The sequence below is a fragment of the Diabrotica virgifera genome, chromosome 1 (genome assembly GCF_917563875.1).
Source record: "Diabrotica virgifera virgifera chromosome 1, PGI_DIABVI_V3a".
Taxonomy (NCBI): Eukaryota; Metazoa; Arthropoda; class Insecta; order Coleoptera; family Chrysomelidae; genus Diabrotica; species Diabrotica virgifera.
This window is the reverse complement of record NC_065443.1, coordinates 54,543,145-54,571,130: the sequence shown is the minus strand read 5'-3', so window position 1 is coordinate 54,571,130 and position 27,986 is coordinate 54,543,145. Positions and strand designations below refer to the sequence as shown.

General features: G+C 34.3%; 2 protein-coding genes across 8 annotated transcripts in view; one reads left to right on the top strand and one right to left on the bottom strand.

Moving 5' to 3' along the window:
* The window catches only part of LOC114328595 (uncharacterized), a 288,450-nt gene that overhangs the window by 79,985 nt on the left and 180,479 nt on the right, over positions 1 to 27,986 (top strand). The gene's annotated exons all lie outside the window — the stretch shown is intronic.
* The window catches only part of LOC114328597 (uncharacterized), a 109,847-nt gene that overhangs the window by 20,333 nt on the left and 61,528 nt on the right, over positions 1 to 27,986 (bottom strand). For 5 of the 7 annotated variants that reach the window (XM_028277481.2, XM_028277484.2, XM_028277480.2 and 2 more), the window contains 3 exons: positions 23,323 to 23,593; positions 6,551 to 6,837; positions 778 to 807 (listed from right to left, as the gene is read on the bottom strand). In XM_028277481.2, the coding sequence (XP_028133282.1) occupies positions 778 to 807; positions 6,551 to 6,837; positions 23,323 to 23,593 (588 nt within the window). The remainder of the gene's footprint in view (positions 1 to 777; positions 808 to 6,550; positions 6,838 to 23,322; positions 23,594 to 27,986) is intronic. The other 2 variants (XM_028277485.2, XM_028277487.2) reach the window with 2 other exon arrangements.

Sequence of the window (27,986 nt, the reverse complement as noted above, 5' to 3'; positions counted from 1 at the left end):
GGGTAAGATCAAAAACAAAACAAAAATTGCCAAACTTAAATGCAGCTCTCCCTTCAAATAAACTTTTTTATCCCATTCCTAGATTTTGTGTCACATTGTAACTACTAAAATCGACTAGACCATAGTCTAGTGTGGAAATATAAGAGAAATTCGATCGACTAGAGGAAAATAACAATGTCACACTAGTATAAATTCCAAGTCAGCTAGGCAATGAAAGAGCTGATTAACTTGCCAGAAGATCATCAGCTACAAAATATTTCGGTATTTTATATTGTCCAAATGTAGGTATATTCAACGAACATATGCTAATAAGGTGTGTAAAACATGCAGGAATCAGCTGATGGTAACAGGCCTTATTTACTGGACATGCACCAATCAAGGACACCTGTATACAATGGGGCTATTTCATGGAAACTCAAGCTGTAAACTCTGACCCAGAAACAGTCAGATATATACAGACTAGCAAGTGACTTCAAAGACATACGTCACCCATCCTCTAGACCTGTACAAGCTGGCACATTGTTCCATAATTCTGGAATGGGTATGGTTTACAATAAATTACTACAAAAATGTATAGGTACTTTTAACTATATATATCTGGCCAACTCAATTGGATTCTATTAACACTAATAACGGCCAGGAACATATCCGGTACACGTCAATAACGCTGAATTATACTATAACTTGTAAACGTATACTGAAATCAGAATTCTAGATATAATAAACTATTTCTATTTGAAAAATATGTAAAAAATAACACCCTTGTAAACAAATTACCTCTGTAGATGCAAAATAAAACAGTATCTTCTTTAGCAGCGATAAAAACAAGACATTTCATTAAAAATACAATTTTAGTGCTAGAAATGAAAGATAAATTGAAATTTGTGCAATTATTATTGCGACGCCATGCTACCATTTCTTTGCGTCCCCTTTTTATATAAAACTATCCGATCTTTCTAAGCGCTATCTTAAATAGGTTTATTTACATTATTTAGAAAATGTATACCTACCATTAATCACAAATTTTTTTTAATTGAAAAGTCCTTTATAAAAGGTATACAATTTATTAAAATCCATTTAAGGGTTACATCAGTTACAGAACGTTTTCGATATATAAAATATAATCATCAGTGTTTAGAACAGGTTGATCACATGCTGGGCCACCAAAGAAATACCAGGGTATAAACCCTTTAAATGGTATAAAAATTTGTTACTTAAAATAGCTTTAAATAGTTGCTTAGGAACGTTGGATGGCAAGTCAGACGAGTCATGCAGTGCCTAAGGGCCTTATCTTTATAAATATCCATCGTTTGGAATTTTAAGCAATTATGTTATTGTAACCAATTTTTATACAATTTTAAAGCGTTCGTCTCGTACCCTGGTATTTTTTGGTGGCTACGCATGTGATCAACGAGTTCTAAACAATGATGATGATATTTTATATATCTAAAACGTTCTGTGATTGATGTAGCTCTTAAAGGGAGTTTAATAAAGGATTTTTCAATTAAAATTTTATATTTAGAAAGGTTTTAGAATTATAATTATTTTAGTTGAAATGTCTCTATTTACATACAACACTCACCGGCACAATTAACCGCTTGCCTGGTATTTCTTTAAATTTGTAGAAATTGTCAATATTGCACCACATTTTATGAAAGATACGGTGAAAACTACCTTTAAGGAAAAGAAAACAATAAAATTATTGAAAAAAGTCGCTTATCAGGGGTTGCTTAACAAAAATCTATAGCGGTACGCTTTAATTACTATTTTTGCTAATTTTATTTTCTTAATTTTTGATAACTTTTCTCAAAACGAAACGGCATTGGTCATTTAAAATCCGCATGTAATATACAAACAATATGCCGTTGATTTCGAGAAACGAAAGGTTATCCCTTAAACAGATTGTGTAAGATTAATGTTTCTTTCAAGGAAACACTAATAGGTTACGATATCCCAGATCGCCACACTCTTTATGTCAACTTCTTAAAATACAAAAAAGCTTCTCATCTCTTAAAAGGCAGAGGCAGTAATTCATGGGCCATCTGACCATTATCTCAAAACCGCAAAACCAGTTGACATAAAAGTGGTGGTCCGGAGGGCAGTCACTACACAGCATGCAAACGATGCAGACAAACCCTCGGCTCGCTGACAATCAACCCTCGTTCGAGATATAAGCAAACATACCACTTGTCCACCCAAAATAAATAAATATATTACTGTTCGTCGTTACACTTATTTTTATTATTTTTAATTAATTCCGTCAACTCACACCTACCGGAATAAATCCAATGTTTAAAAATCTTCGATAAAATTCAAATAAACTTAGTTTTGAAAATTATAGTCTAATTAAAAAAATATATGAGTATTAATAGTGGGTGTTGCCTCTGGCCCTTAGTACTTCATGGAGCCGATTCGGCAATCCATTCATGATATTCTGGATATCCGCTTAATTAAGGGATATTGTGCCACTCTTCCACCACAGCCGTCTTGAGCTCTTCGAAAGATCTAGGGGCTGGCACTCTTCTCTTACCCGTTTTTTGAGGTTGTCTCAAGTGTGTTCAATTTGGTTGAGATCGGGACTGCGTGCCGGCCACGGTAAATTTGAATACCTATCTCATCAAGGTACTCACGGGTGAATGGCAATATGCATTTTCATGCATTAATTAAAGTTTTCTCCAAATAACGGTGCGAAAGGCATGACATGGTATTGGAGAACTGCACACGGTCTCTATCGAAGATATCAAGATCACTACAAACAAGCTTCGTAAAAGATACCTGTCCAAATCATTATTGACTCTACTTGATAATTCACTGTTTCGGGTACATGTAGTTCATAGAGCAAACCTTTCATTTTGACGCCTATAGACACGCTGACGTCCATCGGGGCCTCTTAGAGCTATTCTGCTCTTATTTGAGAACAGTATGTTCTTCCATTCACCACAGTCCAGTCAGCTTATTCTCGCGGAAAACCAAGTCTAGCTCTACGGTGTTGTTGGAGAAGTTGTGGAGCGCGAGCTGGACGGAAAGCCCTTAAATTTATTTCTGCCAGTCGTCTTCTAATGGTACGTTCACTGACACTACAATTTCTCGCCTCAAACAGACGCGTACAAACTTAGGGAGCGGTGCAAAAGCGATTTCTTAACACGGTGCTGACAACGAAGTGGTCATCTCGAATTGCAATTCAGACCGTCACACAGTTCCGATCTTAATCCAATTGAACACATTTGGGGTAACTTTAAAAAGCGGGTACGAGCAAGAGTTCCTAAACTACATCCTTCGGAGAGCTCAAGACTGCTGAGGTAGAGGAGTGGCACAATATCCGCCAATAGTATATCCAGGATATGTTGAATGGATTGCCGAATCGGCTTCAAGAAGTCAGTAAGGGCCAGAGGCGGCAACACCCATTATTAATACTTGGAGCGCCAATGGTTTGACTAGTCATAGTCTGGAAGTCAAAGCCGTTATTTCAGAACATGATCTTGACGTTATGTTAATATCTGAGGCACATATGACAGACAAAAGCTACTTCAATATATCCAAATTCTCAACATATATAACTCAACACCCTCTAGGAAGAGCCCATGGAGGCACTGCTATAATTATAAAAAAAACAGCATTAGACACCATGAAATAATCAAGCATAGTGAAGTAAACTTACAAGCCACTTCTATCTCAATAACTGATTGGAATAGCCAGCTTATACTATCTGCAGTTTACTGTCCACCATACAAAATTATTAAAGAAGAACACTTCACGACATACTTTAACAAGCTGGGAAATCGTTTCATAGCTCCTGGTGACTATAATGCTAAGCACCTTCATTGGTTATCAAGACTCATAACCTCTCGAGATAGAGAATTATTAAAAAGTGTCCAAAACAATAATTTACTAACGGCATCCACCGGTCAACCGACGTACTGGCCAACCGACACACGAAAAGTGCCAGATCTCATCGACTTCTGTATTGTCAAAGGTATCTCTCTAAACTACTTGAAAGTTCAACCTCTGTTCGATCTCTCATCCGATCACTCTCTTTTCATTATTACCCTAAGTACACAGGTGCACCACATCACAAAACCACTAGTTTTATCCAACAGCCGGACAAACTGGAATACCTTCAGAGATATAATAAAAAATAGTATAAATTTGAACCTACCACTAAAATCTGAGCAAGATATAGAAGAAGCAGTTAAACATCTAACTGTAAAAATTCAACAAGCCGCATGGGAAGCCTCAGCTGATATATCATAAGCTAAGAGACCGGACTCATACCCGCTCTATATAAAAACCATAATATACGAGAAAAGACAATTAAGAAAAAGATGGCAGACCACCCGTGCTCCAGAAGACAAAACCAAATACAACAGAGCAACCCGTCAATTAAAAAAGGTCCTACAGGAACACAAAGAACAAGAAATAAACTATTTTCTAGAGAATCTATCTAGCTCTGAAGAAAAGTACTACTCGTTATGGAAATTGTCTAAAAAACTCAAAACACGATCACAAACTAAAGCACCGACAAGAAAAAATGATGGCATCTGGTCTCGAAGTGACGAAGAGAGGGCTAACACCTTCGCTGAACATCTTCAGTCAGTTTTCTAATCGCACAAGAGAGAGGTTCCAGAGAACGAAGAGAAATTTATTACAGATATAGCAGATGAACCGTACCAGATGTGTCTTCCAACCAGAAAAGTTAAAATTACCGAAATTGAAGAAGTAATCAAAAACCTGAATACAAAAAAAATCTCCTGGATACGACCTGATAACAGGACTAATACTCAAAGAACTACCTGAAGAAGCAATAAAGTTACTAATGTACATATTCAATGCTGTACTAAGATTGTGCTACTTCCTCTCCCAATGGAAGGTAACACAAATCATTCTAATTCATAAACCCAACAAAGACACAACCCAACCTTCATCCTATGGTCCTATTAGCCTTCGGCCTTTATACTCCAAAGTGTTTGAAAAGCTTCTCCTGAAAAGAATAGACACTGTCATTACAGAAAAAAACCTAATACCTCATTACCAATTCGGATTTCGACAACAACATGGCACAATCGAACAGGTTCATAGGGTAGTCAGAACCGCAATAGATGCACTCAAGAACAAGAAATATTGTACAGCAGCCTTCCTGGATGTCTCCCAAGCCTTCGACAAGGTATGGCATAAAGGTCTAATATCAAAACTTGCCTCATCAAATCTGCATACTCCTACAAACATACCTCACCGGCAGATCATATCAGATAAAATTAGGAGAGGCCCGCACTACTCTAGATACCATCCACTCTGGCGTACCTCAAGGAAGTGTCCTTGGGCCCACACTGTACCTCCTGTTCACAGCAGATAGACCAACTTCAGATCGTACAACAATTGCAACATATGCTGATGACAATGTCCTAATGGCCTGCCACGAAAATCCGATCCTAGCTTCTCAGATACTACAAAGTCACTTAAATAGACTTGAAATATGGTTTAAACTGTGGAGAGTCAAAGTTAATAGCTCCAAGTCAACACACATTACGTTTACACTAAGGAAGGAGATCAATCCAGCTGTAACCTTTAACAACACACCACTGCCAATAAGAAGCGACGTCAAATACTTGGGAATTTACCTAGACAGCCGCCTAACATGGCAAAAGCATATTTGGAACAAACGACTGCAACTGGGACTCGTAAAGATTTACTGGTTCATGAATAAAAAATCACGCCTAAGTCTAGACAATAAACTGCTGATCTACAAATGTGTACTGAAACCCATCTGGACGTATGGCATCCAAATCTGGGGAACTGCCAGTGAAACAAATTTACTCAAGATACAGCGCTTTCAATCAAAAGTTCTAAGGCAACTGTGCCAAGCTCCTTGGTACATTTCCAACGATAATATACATAGGGATCTCCAAGTCCAAACCGTTAAAGAATAAATTATTTATCTGTGCTCCAAGTACCACAATAGACTACAGGTTCACCCAAACATATTGGTCACCAATCTCCTGACACCCCTACAGAACAGAAGACTAAAAAGAACAGACACTCTTGACTTCAACACTAACTAATCTTATTACTATTGTACCAAATTGTAGTATTCAAATTAATTCAATGATTATTGTACTCTTTTAGGTATTCACCACTGGGTGAATACTGACTGTGTCACTTTCGTAACACTCATATGTATTGTTTATTATTTTGTATTAAATAGATTGCAATAAAATGGATGTCAAAAAAAATTATTAATACTTGTATTTTCTTAATTAGACTATGATTTTGAAAATTATGTTTGTTTGCATTTTCTTGAAGATTTTTAAACATTGGATTTTTGCTAAGCATCGTAAGCTATTGCACATTATTGATACACAAATTGTAAGAGATACAAGCTGTGGAGTTAATTGTATCGTTGAGTGTATTTGGTTATAAACTTTATAAAACGCCTATAGGAGACATATAAAATTGTTAATTTCTTTCGAAATTTAGCTTTCATTTCTATCAATAAATTATTATTCATACATTAAATTTTTGGGTCAATGTGCAGTTCGAAACATTCGAAACAAACCTGATGATATACTCCCGCTTCTTCGTCAACTTCCTCATCAACCAAATGCCACTCGACGGGTTGTAGTACCGCGGAGCCCGCAATACCATTCATAGCAAATGCCCCAAGTACTAAAATTGCTCCTCGAAATGAATACCACTCCAATAGATATCGAATAGCCTGTGGCATCACCATCATACCTACAGCCGTACCTGCCAAAGAGAAACCTACGGCTTGTCCACGTCTCTTAACGAAGTAATTGCTAAGGGCCACGAATGTTGATGAGGATGCCAAGCCGACTCCTAAACCTAGAAAGAAATAAAGAATATACCTACTACTGTGATAGCTTTATTTTAAAGAGTGATTTCAAGATACTAACTACAGTGCGTTCATAAAGTAACGCATAAATTCATTATTTCGTAAACCGGCGACTTTAAGGAAAAATCCAGAAACAGGTCGATTTTTATTTTTAAGTTACAATTTTTTGGCATGTATATCATACTAGTGACGTCATCCATCTGAGCTTGATGACGTAAGTAATCGTTAATTTTTTAAATAAGAATAGGGGTCATGTGATAGGTTAGATCAAAAAAGCAATTAGAATAGCTAAGGATACACGACTAAGAGAACAGTGTGCGGAAATCCAGCAATTGCAACATAAACACGATTCATTCAATATGTACAAAAAAGTTAAAGAAGCTGCAGGCTTATACAAACCTAGAAGAGTTGGGTGTTTGGCAGATAACCAAGGCAAACCACTGTTAAGTTTGGAAGAAAAACTAGACACGTGGAAGAAATATGTGGAAGTAACTTTTGCAGATGAAAGGCAGAATACCATTGAAGACACTGAATGCCAAACAGGACCCCCGATTACCATTGAAGAAGTCACGTCAGCTATTAAAACAACTAAAGATGGTAAAGCTGTAAGGCCTGACCAGTTTTATGTAGAATTCCTAAAACTTATGGATGAACAAGGAATAAAATGGATAACAACTGTATTCAACAAAATATCCGTAACTGGAAAAATACCCCAAAGCTGGTTAAAGTCGAACTTCGTAACTTTACCCAAAAAAGTAAATGCCAAAACATGTGAAGACTACAGAACAATTAGCCTAATGAACCACTTACTCAAAACGTTTCTGAAAGTGATACACGGCAGAATATATAAAAAAATGCGAAGAACAGGTATCATGGACGCAGTTTGGATTCCGCGATGCCTTAGGCACCCGAGAGGCTCTATTCGCTGTCCAAGTGCTAATGCAAAGATGCAGGGATGTTGACTGTGACGTGTATATTTGTTTTATCGACTACAAGAAGGCGTTTGATAGAGTACAACATGATAAACTCATTAACATCTTGAAAGAAGCGGGAGTAGATGATAGAGACTTGAGAATCATATATAATTTGTATTACAACAAACTGCCAATATTAAAGTGGATGACCAATTGACAGAGGCAGTCTACATAGATAGAGGAGTGAGGCAAGGATGCATCCTGTCCCCGGTGCTGTTTAATATATACTCTAAATGTATCTTCGAGCAAGCGCTGGGAGAACTACAGGAAGGCGTATTAGTCAATGGAGTGCGTCTGAACAACATTAGATATGCCGACGACGCTGTAGTTTTTGCAGACAGTCTAGATGGCTTGCAAAGAATAATGTCGCGCATATCAGATATAAGTAGAGAATACGGACTTGATCTCAATACGAAAAAAACAAAGTACATGGTAGTCAGCAAGCGCGAAATATTAAATACACAGCTTTTGGTTAACCAACAACTAATTGACAGAGTCGCAGCTACACACACCTTGGTACCAACATAAACAGCCAGTGGGACCACTCAAGTGAAATAAAACAACGCATAGGAAAAGCGAGATCAGCGTTCATAATGATGAAGTCTCTTTTCAGAAACCACGATTTATCTCTTGCTACCAAAATCTCTATCATCAGATGCTATGTATTTTCTACGTTATTATACGGAGTAGAGGCCTGGACACTTTCGGAGGCTTCTTTGAGAAAACTCGAGGCATTCGAGATGTGGTGTTACAGGCGCATTTTGAGAATTTCGTGGGTGGATCGTGTGACTAATGTTGAGATTCTACGTAGAATAGGCAAGGAATGCGAGATTATTAACACAATCAAAGAGCGCAAACTAGAATAGCTTGGCCATGTTATGAGGAATGAACAGAGATATGGCTTGTTGCAACTCATTCTTCAAGGCAAGGTATTTGGAAAGAGAGGACCAGGGAGGAGAAGAATATCTTGGCTTCAAAACCTGAGAAAGTGGTTTAATACATCGACAACCGGACTATTCAGAATAGCAGCAAGCAAAGTTAGGATAGCCATGCTGGTCGCCAACATCCGGAACGGATAGGCACCTTAAGAAGAAAGAGAAGATAGCTTATTTGAAAGGGTATTCAATTCTCTATTCATTAATATAAACATTGACATAATTATTAATATAGGGAGTTTAAAAAAAAAATTAATTAAATTAATTGAGACCAAAAGAAGAATGTATGTAATTTATTTAATTCAAAATACGTTTTATTGTCGTCAGAAAACTGGAAAAACATGTTTATTTGACAAATAAATATTGCTTTTCGCTTAAATTCAATGTTAAAGCTGCCACGCAAATGCCTCTTGGCGATTTGAACATTTTGTTTTAGCGAAAATTTTTTGCTCAATTAGAAATCCAATGAAATCAATTAATTTGTGGTCATCTGATTGAATACAACCAACAAAACCAACATTATACTGAAAACAGATCCCATGGGCTGTTTTCACTCAATCATGTAGCTATGGATACCTACATTTCGTTTCATTTCGATTTTGACATTTCAGGTATTCAATATTTTAAAATGTCACGATTTGGTTGTAATACTGATGAGAATATTAATGAAATTATCGAATCAAATATACCAAAGAATACTGTTTGTTTACAGTAAAAAATTTTCTATCCGAATAACCCTCGAACATTGATAAATGCTCAAAAATTTTTTAACAACTTTCTTAAGCTTGTTGCCTACGGCGTCGGTCTGTTTCCAAGCAACAAGCTTTCGAAATCTGTTATAAAATTTTTTCGAACAATTATCAATGTCCTTGGGTTATTACTACTGAAAATTTTTTGCTCAATTAGAAATCCAATGAAATCAATTAATTTGTGGTCATCTGATTGAATACAACCAATAAAACCAACATTATACTGAAAACAGATCCCATGGGCTGTTTTCACTCAATCATGTAGCTATGGATACCTACATTTCGTTTCATTTCGATTTTGACATTTCAAATATTCAATATTTCAAAATGTCACGATTTGGTTGTAATACTGATGAGAATATTAATGAAATTATCGAATCAAATATACCAAAGAATACTGTTTACAGTAAAAAATTTGTATGGAAAGCGTTTATGGACTTTTGCAATGATAGAAAATATGAATTAGATGGAAATCGGACGGTGGAAGAATTGTTAATTGCACATTTAAATAAATTGTTTATGCTCTGTATTTTTTTTTCATAACCAGCAAAAAATTTTCTATCCGAATAACCCTCGAATATTGATAAATGCTCAAAAATTTTTTAACAACTTTCTCAAGCTTGTTGCTTACAGGCAACAGACCTCCGCCTACGGCGTCGGTCTGTTTCCAAGCAACAAGCTTTCGAAATCTGTTATAAAATTTTTTCGAACAATTATCAATGTCCTTGGGTTATTACTACTGAAAATCAATGTTTTTTTTAATAAAACATTTTTATGTTGTCTGATAGCAGTAAAATGTATTTAGAATTAAACAAATTACACACATTCATCTTTTTGTGTCAATTAATTTAATTTAATTTTTTTTGGAGACTGCGTAAATAATTATGTTAATGTTTATACTAGTGAGTAGAGAATTAATACCCTTTCGAATAAGCTATCACATGACCCCTATTCTCATTTAAAAAAATCATCGATTACGTCATCACACCCAGATAAATGACGTCACTAGTATGATATATATGCGAAAAAATCGTAATTTAAAAATAAAAATCGACCTATTTCGGGATTTTTTTTTAAAGTCGCCAGTTTACGAAATAATGAATTTATGCGTTATTTTATAGACGCACTGTATACTGTATATGGTCTGATAAGTAACGTCCTTTTAAATGAAAAACACTGTTTTCCTGAAAATACGTTTATTTTACTCGATATAGTCTCCTTTTAGCTCAATACAACGATTCCAACGATTTTCCAACTTTTTTATGCCGTGCGAAGAGTATGATTCTGGAAGCTCTGCAAAATAGCTGTTTGTTTTTTCAATTCGTTCGAGCTGAATTTTTTATTTACGAGCCATCTCTTCAGATTTGGGAACACATAATAATCGGAGGGGACCAAATCCGGAGAATAAGCCGCATGAGAAAGCAATTCGAACCTCAACTCATAGTCCAGAGCGCATCTGTTTTGAGATGGACGTTGAGAGGTGACTCAAATATTTTTGCAGAAATTGCTTAAAAATAAATCAAATAATAATATTTGAGTTATCCTCCCTCTCAAAAAGGTCCGGAACAGTGTTTAAATAATCAAAATGTCAAAAATTTAAGGAAAAATTCGATTTTTTTCTTCGTTTTTTGATTATAACTTTAAAAGTATTCATTTCCGAGAAAAGTTGTACTGACATAAAAGTTGCGTAATTAAATTTCCTACAATATAAAATTAGTTAAAAATTTAAAAAATAGTCACCCTAGTTGCAAAATAGCAATAATTGCGAAAAAAAACATACAAAAACAAGTATTCGCATTTTACGTTTTTCAACCACTTATGCTACACTTAGGACCTTCATATTTCACTTAGAAAAACTTTATGATACAGTAAAACAATACTGTAAATTTGATTAAGATCGGTTCAATAGATTTTGCAAAATAAATTTTGCAATCCAGCTTTCGCAAAAACATTCATTTTTTCAAAATGTTACAGGCCTGAAAATAAAGCAGATAGCAAGTTGAAATTTTTTTTTGCTTATAGAAGTGTACTGTACCTTTCATTTACAATTTTCAAAATTAAAATCGATTAATTACCACGGCGACAGAAAATTTTTGAAATAAACAATAATTTTTGGTGCTACGCGCAGGACAGCGGTGTTCGATTCACACAAGTTGATTTCCACCAAAATGTCTTCCAATCTTTATCTAATATATTATTTTCTTACTCTATATTTTGTTGTATTTTAATATTTTAATTCCACAAAAATCAAACTAATTTTATTATTGCTTGTGAAATATTGTTTAAAAAATTGCATATGTTTAAAAATAATAAAATTTTATTATTTAAGTTAAAATATATGAACAAAGAAAGTTTTTGCTAATAAAAGTGTTATTTCAGGGCAGAGTATGTGTTTTTATTTTGCAATAAACCAATTTATTTATTTATATCGAAATGTAATAAAAATTAAAATGTATCAATCATTATCAGTCATTGGAATGCCCAATCAGAGCAAACTATCCGCTGTCCTGCGCGTAGCACCAATAATTAATGTTCATATAAAAAATTTCCTGACGCCGTGGTAATTAATCGATTTTGATTTTGCAAAATTGCAAATGAAAGGTACAGTACACTTCTATGTGCAAAAAAAATTTCAACTTGCTATCTGCTTTATTTTCAGCCCTGTGACATTTTGAAAAAATGAATTTTTTTTACGAAAGCTGGATTGCAAAATATTTTTTGCAAAATGTATTGAATCGATCTTAATGAAATTTACAGCATTGTTTTACTGTATCATAAAGTTTTTCAGGGTGAAATATGAAGGTCCTAAGTGTAGCATAAATGGTTAAAAAACGTAAAATGCGAATACTTGTTTTTGTATGTTTTTTTCACAATTATTGCTATTTTGCAACAAGGGTGACTATTTTTTAAATTTTTAACCAATTCTATATTGTAGGAAATTTAATTATGCAACTTTTATGTTAGTACAACTTTTCTCGAAAATGAATACTTTTAAAGTTATAATCAAAAAACCAAGAAAAAAATCGAATTTTTCCTTAATTTTTTGACATTTTGATTATTTAAACAATGTTCCGGACCTTTTTGAGAGGGAGATTATTATTTGATTTATTTTCAAGCAATTTCTGCAAAAAAATTTGAGTCAGCTCTCAACGTCCAAATGTACTAATATTTTTACAGATGCGCCCTGGTCTATCATGAATTTTTGCTATTGTCACAACGCTCTTGCGAGTCGGTGCATTGTCTTGGAGAAACGACACCTTTTTCTTCCGCATATTCCATTTCTCACTAAGTTACTGCATCAATTTGTCCAGTAATGCACAATAACATTGGCTATTGATAGTTTTACCTTTATCAAGATAGTCAATTAAAATTATGCCTTTGCAATCCCAAAATACAGTGGCCAATACCTGTATATAATAGTGTTTATAACAGTAAAATTTGTGCAGCCCATAAAAACTTTTATAGAATAGAATAGAAATATGCTTTATTGTCACTGAAAATTTTTACAATTTTATGGACAAAGCTTACATACAGTCAAAAGAAAAATAATATCAACAAGAAATAACAAATAACAACTACAATTCAATAAAATTAGATAAATCGTCAATATACAGTAAATAAGATATAAAACCAAAGACAAAAACAATTAATTGCAAAATTTATATACATTGCAAATTGAAAGTTGAACATACTTACAACAACTAAAATACAACATTAGGAATTGACAGTTTAAGCTACTGCGTATGAAACCCAATTTTCTTAGTTATTCATTAAGAAGTTCTTCTATTGAATAATATGGTCTTTCAGATAGATAGGCTTTTGTCAGTTTACGGAATTTTGGGAAATATGTTGCAGATTTAAGTTGTAAAGGCAGATGGTTGTAAAGTTTTTTTGCGAAATATAATATAGATTTCTTTACTAACTCAGTGCATGGGATCGGTAAATAAATATCAAAGATTGAATTTCTGGTGGAGTAAAGATGATTGGGCCTTGCTGGAAAGGCATGAAGGTGGTTACGAATTAAACAAACCGTTTCTAGAATATATAAAGATGAAAGTGTTAAAATTCCGTGATTCCTGAAGTAACTTCTGCAATGCGTAGATCTTCTGAGGCCAAACAAATACCTTATTGCCCTTTTTTGCAATTTAAAAATAACATCAAATTGAGCAGCTGTACTAGAACCCCAAAAAGGAAGACCATACCGAAGATAAGACTCGAATAATGAAAAATATGTTATTTTAGAAGATGCTAAATTGAGTTCCCTTGAGACAGATCTTATTGCAAAGCAAGCTGAGGCGAGTTTCTTACTTAACGAATCGATATGAAGGGACCATTTGAGGTTGCTGTCTAAAAAAATACCAAGAAATTTTACAGAATCAACGGTACTGATCTGACTGTTATTAAGAGGCAAAGGTTGAAGAGCTCCTTTATAGGATAATGCTACGGTTTTATCTACATTAAAAGAGAGTAAATTAGAGTCGGACCAGGTCTTTATCGTCAGTAGATCCGAAGTTATAGTTTCATGAAGAGATGCTATAGTTGAGTTGCTCCAAGTGATACTGGTATCATCAGCAAAAAGAAAAATTTTCCCATCGATTTTTAAATTAGTGATGTCATTTATAAAGATAAGAAACAGAAGAGGACCCAATACTGAACCTTGCGGTACTCCACATACAATGTTTTTGAGACTAGAGTCAGTATCATTTGCTCTAACTAGTTGTTTCCTATTATTCAAGTAGGATTGGAACCAATTCAAAGAAATACCTCTAATTCCATAGAAATTTAGTTTTTTAATCAAGATGTCGTGATTTACACAATCAAAAGCTTTGGCATAGTCACAGAAAACAGTGACAGTATAAAAATTATTGTTTAGTGCTTGATAAACCTCATGTAGTACAGAAAACATGGCATCAGTGGTACATTTATTAGTTAAAAAGCCGAATTGATTTTGAGATAAAATGTTGTTATCAACGATAAAAGACATAAGTCGAGTTTTAATGAGTCTCTCAATAATTTTGGAGAGTACCGGTAGTAAGGCAATAGGTCTATAGTTGCAGGCATTAGATTTTTCGCCACCCTTATGAAGAGGAATAATAATGGCTGTCTTTAGGCACTCTGGAAATTGACCTTTTTCGAAGGAATCATTAATTAGTGAGACGAGGATTTCCAACACATTTTCTGTGAGATTAGAGAAAATTTTTATAGATAGTCCATCAGTACTACAGGATGATTTGCTTTTGATACTATTGATTGTTTGGGTCAGTTCAGAGTTATCGACTGGTTTTAAAAAGAATGAATTCGAGACCTTTCTTGAATTAGGGAGATAGGAAATGGGATCTTTTTGCGGCAAAATAGTTGATGTTATATTTTTACTGACATTAACGAAGTAATCGTTTAGACTCTCAGGATTTGGAAGGGAAAATGATTGAGCTGTGTGAGTTTTATTTCGAAGATCGTTTATTATAGACCAGGTTTCTTTTGCAACACTTTTAGAGCTTCCCAGACGATTTTGATAATAGGCTTTTTTAGCTGATTTGACAAGTTTTAGATAAGTTGTCCTGTACTTCGTGATATATTCAGTGACAGAAACATTGGTAGTAAATTTCTTGATGTATAGAAGTGAACGCATATTCTTGGCTGATATGCGGATACCTTTCGTAACCCAAGGTTTTCGATGTTTTGGCTTAATAGGAATTAAAGGAAAAGCTTTATTGAAAATGCGGATAAGCTTATCTAGAAAAACACTGAAATTATAGTCCACGTCCATAGAAGGAAACTGCCACTCAGAAGTTAAGCATAAATTTTGGAATTTACGAAAATTCTGGGCGGAAAAAATCCTACCTAAACGTCTGGCTTTTGAGGAGGGTTTGTTGAAGATGTTAAACTTCGTATACACTGCTTCATGATCAGATAGTCCCGCATTAATAACTTTAGAGCAGACATCAAGGGATGAGAAATCTGAGACAATATAATCGATTATGGTAGATGTAGTTTTTGTAATCCTTGTAGGAGAATTAACGTGCATTGAGAGACCATACGATTCAAATATGTTGACCAGGGATACTTGGGTAGCACAAGCAGCAGCATAATTAATGTTAAAGTCACCGCATAGAATTTTTCTGCTTTTATGAGGCAGGTCATCTAACAAATTTAGCAGGTTCTGAAAAAATAGTTCCACGGCAGAGTCAGGTGATCTATAAATGCAAATAATGTAAAGACTAAGATTTTTATTATAAACTAAGGAAAACTCAAAGACGGATTCACTTAACAAAAAGTCGTATTTTGTTACCGGAGAAAAATCATTATTTCTAGAGAGAATTAGGGTGCCTCCATGAGCCGAACTTGGGCGATCATACCTGGCAATTGTGGTATATTTTTCTACAAATAAAGGCTCGTTGACTTCAAGCCAGTGCTCTGTAACCGCAACTATCGGGGGAAATCCTAATTCCTCCAGAAACAAAAATAATTCATCAGTTTTATTTCTTATAGAACGTTACCTTAAACCCTTCCCCCCTACCCAAATATTTGTATACGTTCCAGTTAAATTATTACTGAGGTATCATTAGTTAAACACAATGTTTTTAAAACTTTTTCCCTCTTAGTACTTTTTCGATAAGCCAGTTTTTATCGCGATATTTTGAACATTTGTAAAATCCACCACATATTTTTAAATGGTAAGTATGATTATAGAATATTATTTTCATAATATTGTTACCTGGTCTCTATAATCTTACTTAACCATTTAAAAATATGTGGTAAATTTTACAAATGTTCAAAATATCTCGATAAAAACTGGCTTATCGAAAAAGTACTAAGAGGCAAAAAAGTTTTAAAAATAATGTGTTTAACCAATGGTACGACAATAAAATTTAATTGAAACATACACAAATATTTGGGGGAGGGGGTTTAAGGGAACAAAATCCCCATATAATTTTTATGGGGTGCCAAAGGACATCGCACACATCTTATGGAAAATATAATGTCACTCAAATTCAATAAAATTTATACGATTAGATTCGTTTTAATATAGATCAATTCTTATCATTGCGCCAACTCTTAATTATGATTAATTACGGCGCAAATTGCAATTAAAGTTTATCGAAATCACATTTTTGGAGTCCATAAAATGTTAGTTTACAATCATTATTGCTCTGAGTGCTATTCATAACAGCTTAAATCCCGCTGGGCCTAAGCGGATTAGTGAAACTAATCCGCTGATTTATGGAGTACCGAAAATCTGGGTATTTTAAAATATTTTTTCTCTCTCTAACTTATGTACCTACCCATTTGATTTCAGATTTATTTATATCAATTTCTGCTCTTATTTTTGAAAATAGAGAGTTGGCGCAATGATAAGATTTGATCGTTAATTTAAAACGAATCTATTGGTATAAATTTTATTGAATTTGAGTGACATTATATTTTCCATAAGATGTGTGCGATGTCCTTTAACTGTTATTATAAGATGTCCCTGTCATAAGAATGCCACATGTCCATTTTCAATAAAAAATCTCGAATAATTTTCGATATACAGTCAACTCCCCTTTAACCCCACGGATAAACGGGAGTTGACTGTATTGGAAAAAATCGATTTTTATTTTTGAACTTCAAAGGGCTGTAACTGTTTTTATGTGCACTTTAATTTGTACTAAGCTAAGTTAGGTTCAATCGAACTATTTTTGGCCTCAGAATATGTGATTTAATTTATGATCTGCCTCTTTGGTATACCTTGTCTAAGTACATATATGTACATGTGCAAAACTAACGAATTTCTATAAACATTTGTATTTCCCTTATTCCCGTGAACTCAATACCCTTTTCTCACAAAATTTTCCGTTTGCGTGTCTGATCCAGACCTCCCATTGTTCAGTACAAAACTGGTTCAAAAACCTAATCGATAAGCGGATGAAACGGCTGAAAGTAAAAATAAAGTTTGGGGTTCACAATCGATAAAGAGTCTTATCATCATGAAAATACTTTTTATACAAAAATAAGCCCATCAAGCACGCGAAGTCGTAATAATAATGATGACGTAGACAAAACTACTTTTTTATTTATACTTAATTTACTTTTCGTATATATTCGTTATTCGTTCATATATTCTAAACGCTCAAGTCGTCAGCGACGAAAAGGCCACTGAACTCTAAAATTCATATGAACAAGCTGAATTTTGCTGCAAATATCAATAGGATACAAAAAGTTTGATACTCTACCCCCAGGTTTCCCCCGAGAACCCTCAACGTAGGGGGGAAGGCAAAAACATTATCGAGATGCGGCTTCTTTTTTAATCAAAATTGTTATTAGTCAGTTAAAAGGAGGTTGATTTTAAAATATTTATTATATTTTTTAATGTAAAATTTAATAAAAAATTTTTGGCTTGGTAAAAGGTATATTATTTTAAAAAGCCCCTATAGGGCTACAAACATAGAAACAAAACGTTTTCGCTCTGTAACAAGAGCATCATCAGTGTTACAAGAACATAGTGAGCCAACCAAAAAATACAAAGGTCAAAGCCTTTCAAAAACAGACTAAAAAAGTATTATATAGTGAGCACGTAAAGGTTGGAATAAATTTATTTTCCCGAGAATGGACGATATTGGAAAAAAAATCCGGAAACAGGTCAATTTCTATTTTTAGATTACTACTTTTTGGCATATATATCATACTAGTGACGTCACCCATCTGGGCGTGATGACGTCATCGATGATTTTTTTAAATGAGAATAGGGGTCATGTGATACCTCATTTGAAAGGTAATTCAATTCTCTATTCAGTAGTATAAACATTAACATAATTATTTATACAGTGTGTCCAAAAAAATATTTTTTTAATTAAATTTATTGACATAAAAAGAAGAATATATGTAATTTATTTAATTGAAAGTACATTTTACTGCTCTCAGAAAACATAAAAAATGTTTATTTAACCAATAAATATTGTTTTTTGCTTAAATTCAATATGAATGCAGTCACCCACCGGCCTCTTGGCAGTTTTAACATTTAATTTAAGCGAAAAACGATGATTATTTTTCAAATAAACATTTTTTTCTGTTTTCTGAGAGCAGTAAAATGTATTTTGAATTAAATAAATTACATACATTCTTCTTTTTATATCAATAAATTAAATTAAAAAAAAAATTTTTGGACACCCTTTATAAATAATTATGTTAATGTTTATACTACTGAATAGAGAATTGAATTTCCTTTCAAATGAGCTATCACACGACCCCTATTCTCATTTAAAAAAAATCATCGATGGCGTCATCACGCCCAGATGGGTGACGTAACTATTATGATATATATGCCAAAAAGTCATAATTTAAAAATATAGACAAAATTGGATAAAAAAAATGGACAAAATTGTCCATTCTCGAGAAAATGAATTAATTCCAACCTTTACGTTCTCACTGTATAGATGTCAACATGGCAAAATCCAAAGGATGGATAAAATTCCTATGGCTACGGCTCTACAGCCGTGGTAAGTGGATAACATTAGGCCATTATGTTACAAGAGGTGACAGGCAACCTCATGTATAAAACAATTGTATAAAACCTTGTATAAAACAATTATAGTATTTGCAATGTTATTTGGTGCGAAATTCATATGCTTTGTATTCATTTAGCCATTTATTCATGTCTTCTTCATTTCTAATGTCGACTCTGTATTTATTTACATTGATTACAATGTATTTAAAACTTTTTGGCAAATCCCATTATTTAAATAAACAATATTTTATAGAATAAATAATATTTAAAATACAACCGCAAAATAACCAAGTTAACGTATTTTCGTCTGGTAGCACACAGCCCTAAACTTCAACAGAATTGAATAGCTGAAACAGATCTAAACATATACCATCCCATTTATGAATTTTGCACCAAATAACATTGCATATAGGTAATAATTGTTTTATTTTTCTTTAACAATACATTAACAAAATATTTTAAAATCGGTCTTCTTTAACTGACTTTAATAGAAAGTCGTCTTTTTGGTCTACGAATATTTAACATTCCGCATATGAATTTCGGACCAAATAACATTTCAAATACTATAGAATTGATTTATTTTTATTTAATAATACATTAACAAGTATTTTAATCAATCTCCTTTTAACTGACTCTAATAAAAAGTTGTCTAAGGAATAACATTCCGTATGCGTGTTTGGCACCTCGCCGCCTATTGGTTGAAATATGGCCGTGTGCTGCAAAGAACCAATAGAAAAGTCCTAGGTGCCAAATACATATAAGGAATGTTTAGATGCGCCCGGTACAGTAGGGATAGAGATTTTATACAACCGGTAGTTATTCTACAGGTTTCATTTAATGCCGTGGTGACTTGTTGGGCGTGTCTAGATCTAACCCAGACGGGACAAGATATTTCCCTGCTGAGACACATACGGCCTCAGCTGACTTTAAGACCTGTGGATTTGCACCCCACTTACTCCCAACCGGAGAAGGTTGTTTCTCGTAGTAACCTTTTGTCTTGTACTCTAACAGTGGAATTTTTATATGTTGGTGGCCGGTCTAGTATGACTTTAAGATATTTGGGCTTATCAGTATGTTCCAAGTGTTGTCCCCCCAAGATACATTCATTTTTACATGCGCCAAATGATTGATGAGATGGAATGCACATACTTAGATTTTAGTAGGGGTTGTTTTTAATAAGTTTTTTTTTGTAGTAAGTTGACATCATGCTTAAAGGCTCTTCCATTGTCTACTCTACTTGTGTGTGTGTGAGTTTTCCCTTTAACGGCGATACCAAGGTCGTCAGCGTAAACAAAACTCTCAGTTTGGGGGTTGTTGGCTGGTCGTTGGTATAGATGTTAAATAGGGATGGCGCCAGAACGCTTCCTTGGAGAAGGTCATTTTTGAGTTTTTCATCTGCTCTGATTTCCATTTAGCTCAACGTAGAAGCGTCTATTACATAACAGTGATCTAATGATCTTTACCAAGTCATAGTCAAGCACAGGGTTATAGATTTTAATTAGTAAGGTCTCTGTATTGTATGCCAATGTGAGGTATATCAAAGCTAGTCCCACTATCTTTCTGCTTAAATCCCTCCTTTATGTACTCTGTTAAGTTCAGTACTTGTCCTGTGCACGATTTACCTGGCCTGAAGCCTGCTTGTTGTGGGATTAGTTTGCATCTAATTTTTTCTGAATGCAGTTAAAAATGAGTCGTTCATACTATTTATACCGGTGGCATAGCAGAGATATTAGACGGTAGCTACTCGGTAGTTCAGGGTCTTTCCCAGGTTTCAGAAGGGCTACCACTTTTGATTTGCGCCACAATTTTGAAACCTGGTAGGTAGACGACAGATGTTAAATAGATCGAGCACCTATTGTCTCGCATTTGGCCTGAAGATTTTCCATTTTTCATAAGGCCCATTCCATTTTTGAGTTCTTCGATGGTAAATGGGTTTAACAAGATAGTTGCTTCCTGTTCTTGAGTTCTTATAATCTTAGGTGCTTTGCAACAATGGTTTGCTTTGCCATGCAGAAGCAACAAATATGGGGCAAAAAAATATTTGGCAACAAATATAGGGAATTTGAAAGACATATGCCTAAAAACACTGAATTTAAACATTGACATTCCAAATGATCTCACGTCACGTAAAACGCCTCCACAAAGAAGACATTAAGTGGAATTTTTTAAGTGAAGTTGTGTAATTTCAAAAAATGTACTTGTGCAATGGAAAAGAAGCAGTTTTAAACGCTATTATCGTTTGTAATGTGAAAGTTAAAATTCAGCGTTTTTTAGGCACAAAACTCAGAATTGAAATTTTATTTTATACGTTTTATTAGAAACACTTATTGTCAATGTAGACAGATTGTGTGACTAATTTTGGAAAAAAAATCTCATGTATATTTTATTGCCTACGACTTTGTAGTTTTTAAAATTATTCTGTAATTTTTGCATTTTAACTGGGTCTCCTTTTCTATCATATTAGCCATATACTTCATGTGTTCTTTCAGTCAATACCTGTGTTTGTTTAAGACCTCTCGATAATTTTGTTCTTAGTTTTGTTTTTGATTTCATTTCAATTATCTATCTTTCGTTTGAGACCACCGAAGGTTATTTGTTGTATTTATATTTACCATAACAGACCTCGAATAACAAAGATTACGATTAGCTGTCGGCCTTTATGTAATTATGATAAAACACTTTCTCTGCCAAGCGGATATTAATTGATCCAATTAAATTATGAAATTATTATGAAAAAGTTGTCAAATCATTAAAACAATAAGTACAAACAATTGCTTTAATAAAAACATCTGAATAATTTGAATATTTTAAATATGACTGAAAGCGCCGCCATTTCCATAAAGACACATGCTTCATCTCTTTAAAATTACTAACTTAACGTAGCCCAATTCTTAAAAAAATTACGCTCAATTCACTTTTCCCCTGCTATCCCCTAGCATAGTAAATATTTCAAGTAAACTAACCTAATTTTTTACCCAACAACTTATTCTCTTCATTTTAATACGATCTGAAGTGGACGACCGTAGCTCAGCGGCTACTGGCCTCATATGCAGTGGCGTAGCGTAGTGGGGGCGGCAGGGGCAGTCCGCCCCGGGCGGCACTTTTTAGAGGGCGGCAAAATTTCACAACCATTTTATATTTTTATCGCAACTACAAATTCGGACCGATTGAAAGGAGCACGGAATTTTTCATTACTTATTTTGTGACGAATTCGGGGAATTCCTTTTCTTTCAATGCTATTTTGTAGCAGGTGAAAGCTTAAACACTAGGACAGATGCAGGTGCTTTACTAGTTTCGATGCAGTAAGTAGTTTCGTTGCTGCTACAGGCAACGAAAATAAATTGATTAATGCAGACTCACTTGAATTATTTAAATTTATTGGTAAATCCAAGCTAGAAGATACCCAATATTTTAACAATGCTCCGAATATTTTTCACAGTTGCTATAAGCAATGCTCGTGAGAGAAGTTTTTCAAAATTAAAATTGATTAAAAATTATTTAAGATCGATAATGAGTACTCAAGACTAACTAATTTGGCTATTTTGTCTATTGATCAAGAGGTGTGTGATGCGATAGACATTGACGGGAAATAAAAGACTTTGCTCTTAAAAAAAGTAGATGTATAAATTTTTAATTGAAGAAGGAAGTTTTGTTTTTAATTCTAAATACTCATATTACTTTGCAATAAAAATAAAAATATAGTACCGTTCTAGTTCTAATTAAAAATTGATTTTATTTAATCTTGTCGATCGTCAAGGTGTACCTAATCTTAAGTGATAGGTACCTAAGTTATATCAATGTATCTAATTGGTTAAAGTAAAAGAATTTTTGTATTAATAAACGTGATTGTAAAACTTTGAAGATAAACTTTTTTATTTACAATCTAACCTGTATAATGCAAAATAATGATGACTGTTCTCGCCGAAAAGTTCTCTATAATTAATGTATGTAATGTATAGTATACATTAAATTAAAATACCTAAATAAGAGGGCGGCAAAATTGTCTTCCGCCCCGGGCAGCCGACATTCACGCTACGCCACGAGTTCCTTCATCAACAACGATATTTTCATTTCTAAAAATGATACGGGCCCTTCACCGTGCTTCAGAGGACACGTAAAGCCGTCGCGCGTCCGTCGAGTGTGCAAAGACACTAGCTACTTGATACAGGATTAAATATGCAGTTGGCGCCGGAACAATCCAAAAGAATCTCTCCGGCAAAAATGCCATACGATATTATTGTTATTATAATATGATCTGAAGTTTATTTTTGGCACAAATGAAGATGTTTATTTTATTGAATTATAGTAGTTGTACCGGTATAAAAATTCTTACCATTAACAATACTGTAGGTAATAAGAATATGCGCCATACTTCTTGCAGGAAAAGTGAGTACCAATCCAAGACTACACAACGCTGTTCCAAGAAGAGAAATTTTACGATAGGAAAAGGCACGAATTAAAGGTCCTACTAGCAATCCTGAAAAGTTAACTAAAGCATCTAGAGAACTCATTATAACTGCTGCTCCTGTTGTTTCGATGTTGAGTTCTCGAAGAAGGTCTCCGAACAGGAGACCAAAGGATTGCTCTATTGATCTTGTACATAACTGAAACAAACAAGATATTTAACATAGTAATAATATTGACATCAAATTATTTGATTAAGAAATTATTATGTTTATACCTAAGTTATAAGCGAAGGTATATCATTAATATTTCTCATCGGGAGAAATAAGTTCATCAGGAGAAAATAAAACTACAAATTAAATAGGTACCCTATAGGACGAAAAATAAATCGGTTGAACCTAACTTACCTTAGTACAAATGTGCATATAAAAAAAGTTATAGCTCTTTGAAGTTACAAAATTAAAATCGATTTTTTCCAATATATCGAAAACTAATAGAGATTTTTTATTGAAAATGCACATGTGTCATTCTTATAGCAGGAACATCTTACAAAAAAAATTTTAGTGAAATTTGTGCACCCCATAAAAAATTATTGGGGTCTTGTTCCCTTAAATCCCCCCAAACCTTTGTGTACGTTCCAATTTAATTATTATTGTCGTACCGTTAGTTAAACATAATGTTTTTAAAAAAATTTTGCCTCTTAGTACTTTTTCGATAAGCCAGTTTTTATCGAGATGCGGCTTCATTTCTAATATCTTTACATAAAAATTTTATGGAGGTTTTGTTTTTTAAACCCCCCAAATGTTTGTGTACGTTCCCAATTAAACTATTATTGTGGTACCATTAATTAAACACAGTGTTTTTAAAACTTTTTTGCCTCCTAGTATTTTTTCGATAAGCCACAATTTATCGAGATGTGGCTTCTTTTTAATATATCTTAAAATATACCTAAAAATGTAAATTAAAAAATGTATTACCTGGTCTCCATAATCGTACTTAACCATATACAAAATGTGGTGGATTTGACAAATATTCAAAATATGTCGATAAAAACTGGCTTATCGAAAAAGTACTAGGAGTCAAAAAAGTTTTAAAAACATTGTGTTTAACTAACGGTACTACAAAAATAATTTAATTGGAACGTACCCAAAAGTTTGAGGGGGTTTAAGGGAACAAAACCCCCATAAAAGTTTTATGAGGTGCACAGATTTCACTATATTTTTTTTGTACGATGTTCCTGCCATAAGAATGCCACATGTCCATTTTCAATAAAAAATCTTAAATATTTTTCGATATATTGGGAAAAATCGATTTTTATTTTATAACTTCAAAGGGTTGTAACTTTTTTTATGTGCACATTTGTACTAAGGTAAGTTAGGTCCAATAAATCTATTTCGGGTCCCAGAATATGTGATTTAATTTATGACCTCTATTTTTGTTACACCCTGTATAAACTAAAAATGAAGATTTCATCCTGTTTATTCTCAAGAATAATTCGTACAACGTACGTTATGGAATATGTACATGAATATCTTCCAGTAAATGATCGAATAATCAAAATTAACCCTAAACGCTAAACCAGCCAAGATACACGGTCACCAAGATACAGGTGGATATTCCAGCATCCGAAGCGGCAGAAAATGAAGTAAAAGGGATATATTATATACCAGCTGTTACATCAAACCATCTCTAACATACCTAAAACCTAAGGAGATTGGAATGCAAAAATAGGAAAAAAGAAAGTAGATGACCATTTTGAAGGAATTATATGTGAGTATGGCTCGCTTAGGCGAGAGAAATGACAGAGGTGAATGTCTCCTTCAGTTCGCCATCCATACGGATCTTAGTAATTATATTGTAAACACAATGTGTAGACATCATCCACGATGATTATAAATATTGTGTCCGCCTGAAGGAAGATACAAAAACCAAATAAATTATATTCTTGTCACTAAACAATGGATGCGAGCAGGAGAAAACAACCTGAGGGCCTTCGAACTGCAGCGGGTTAACATATGCACAGATAGCCAAGTAGCCATTGGGGCTCTTATAAGCCCTAAGGTGAACTGTAGGCTGGTGTGGGAATATCGAAAAGAACTTGACAGACTGACATAACATAACAGTGTTATACTGGTATGGGTTCCAGGTTTTCGGGGTATATACGGCAATGAAAGAGCTGATGCACTTGCCAGGAGAGCATCAGCTACCCGGTCAAACACATGGCAAGATGTATATGGGACGGACATGTGCAAGTTGGGCTGAATTAAGGCTGAAAACAAGCAGGAATCAGCTCAGAGTCATAACAGGTTTCCTCACTTGACATGCGCCAGTTAAGGGTCACCTGCATACAATGGGGCTGTTTCATGGAGACTTGAGCTGCAGACTCTCTAACAGAGAACCTGAAACAGTCAATCATATCTTGCATGACTGTAAGGCATTGGATCGGAGGCGGCAAACACTTTTCGGAGACATCGAAGTGACTCCAAATATTTATGGCACCCACCCACTGCACCTGTACAAGCTGGTACAGGGTTCCATAATTCTGGAATGGGTTTCATAAACAAATGGAAGATGTACAATAAGCCAAGTGGCTGCAGTACGACCGGTTTACAACAGACGGCTTCCAGGAAAAAAAAACAATGGATAATCGGAGGAGGAGGAGGAGAAGTAATCAACGTGAAGACAAAACCAGCTGCAGACTGTGGTTCCGACCACAAAATGTTACAAGCAGAATTCCGCATTAAGTTACACAGTAACACAATTACAAATATAAAAGACAAAAATTGGTTCCAAAATATCCAGCAAATTTTAGAGAAGCTTTAGCAAAAGCTGACCTACCGGAGACCCAGTCAAAACGTGGGAATACACAAAGAAGTGGATCACTAACACCATCAACAACACAGATCCCAAAGAAAAAATAGATAGGAAAAAATATTGAATGACTGAAGAGACCTTTGAGAAAAAAGACGAAAACTTAGAGACGGCATCAAATTCAATACAAAAAGGAATAGATATAGGCACCATAAATACAATTCTAGTAACACCTTATGCAAAAGGGACAAAGATAATTTTAAAAACATATGCTCACCATTAGAGGACAGGCTGACCTCCAAGAATCTAGAGAACTTTTCTCAAAAGTCAAATATCTAGCGAGAGACACAAGTAATGAAAGATAATAGTAGAAATACCATAACAAACCCAGAAGTTATCCCAGCGGTGTGGAAACAACATTGCGAATTACTATTCTCTAACAATGACCCAGACAATAATACAGAGAAAAGAAGTGATGAAAAAAAAACGCAAATATTTAAATCAGAAATAGAGACGGCGATAAAAAAGCTAAAATTCAGAAAAGCAGAAGTGGAAGATGTAATAACAGCTGAGACAGTCAAAGAAATGACTGGGGTAAACTCACGTTCATTCCCATTTATTAAAAAATAGGTCACCGACAGATGGGAGTAATTACCATACAGTAGCGTTGATATACACGTAAATACTAAGACGATACATAGAACGAGTTCAGAATTATAACTATTTAGGGACAAACATTGGTGAAACAAACGATTGTACCAAAGAAATCCGAATTAGAATAGAAAAGGCTAGAAGTGCATTCACTAATATGAAACAAATATTATGTAGTAGAGACCTCAGCCTAAATCTTAGAAAGCGAGTATTAAAATGTTATGTATTTTCTGTTCTTTTATATAAAATGCCTCAATAGATTGGAAGCATTGAGATGTGGACGTATCGAAGAATGCTGAGAATCTCCTGGACAGACAGAATACCCAATGAGGAAGTACCTACTAAGGAGAATACAGAACAGCAGGGAGATACTGGATTCCATCAAAATAAGAAAACTTCAATACTTGGGTCATATAACACGTGGTGACAGATATGAACTCCTAAAATTAATTATGCAGGGAAAGATTCAAGGAAGGCGCAGCATAGGTAGGAGAAAAATGTCTTGGCTGAGAAATCTTAGAGAATGGTTTGGATGCAGCTCAACTGAACTCTTTTGGGCTGTAGTGTCAAAAGTGAGAATAGCAATGATGATTGCCGACCTTCGTCGCGGAGATGGCACGTAAAGAAGAAGAAGAAGCGTATCCCATGCGAACAAAGTACGTCTAACCATCATCAATGACAGACTAAAATCAATTCTCTTACCACAAATTCCCCAAGAACAACGCGTATCCATCCCAGGTATAGAGGAACAAGAGAACACATTCTTAATATTAGTAAAATTATAGAAAAATATCGAGAGTTTAATATGGAAACTTATTATGCTTGGCATGATATTTTTTGTGCATATAACTAGCGAAGACAACGTAGCGAGCAGAAGATCCTGGGCAGAGGAAGATGTCTGGTAACTTATTCTCCGAAGCAAAACTAGAATAATTAGACAGAAATAATCAAACAAATTACATCATGCCACTACGAGAAAAAAGAGAGGAGGAGGAGATATTATAGAGTAATATAGCAGCAGTGGGTACTGCGAAAAATTCATGTATATTATTTTTGTGGTTTCGTCTAGAAATTATTTGCCTTTCACTGCAGGGCCGTCTTTCACCTATTAGAGACTTTGGGCACATTAGG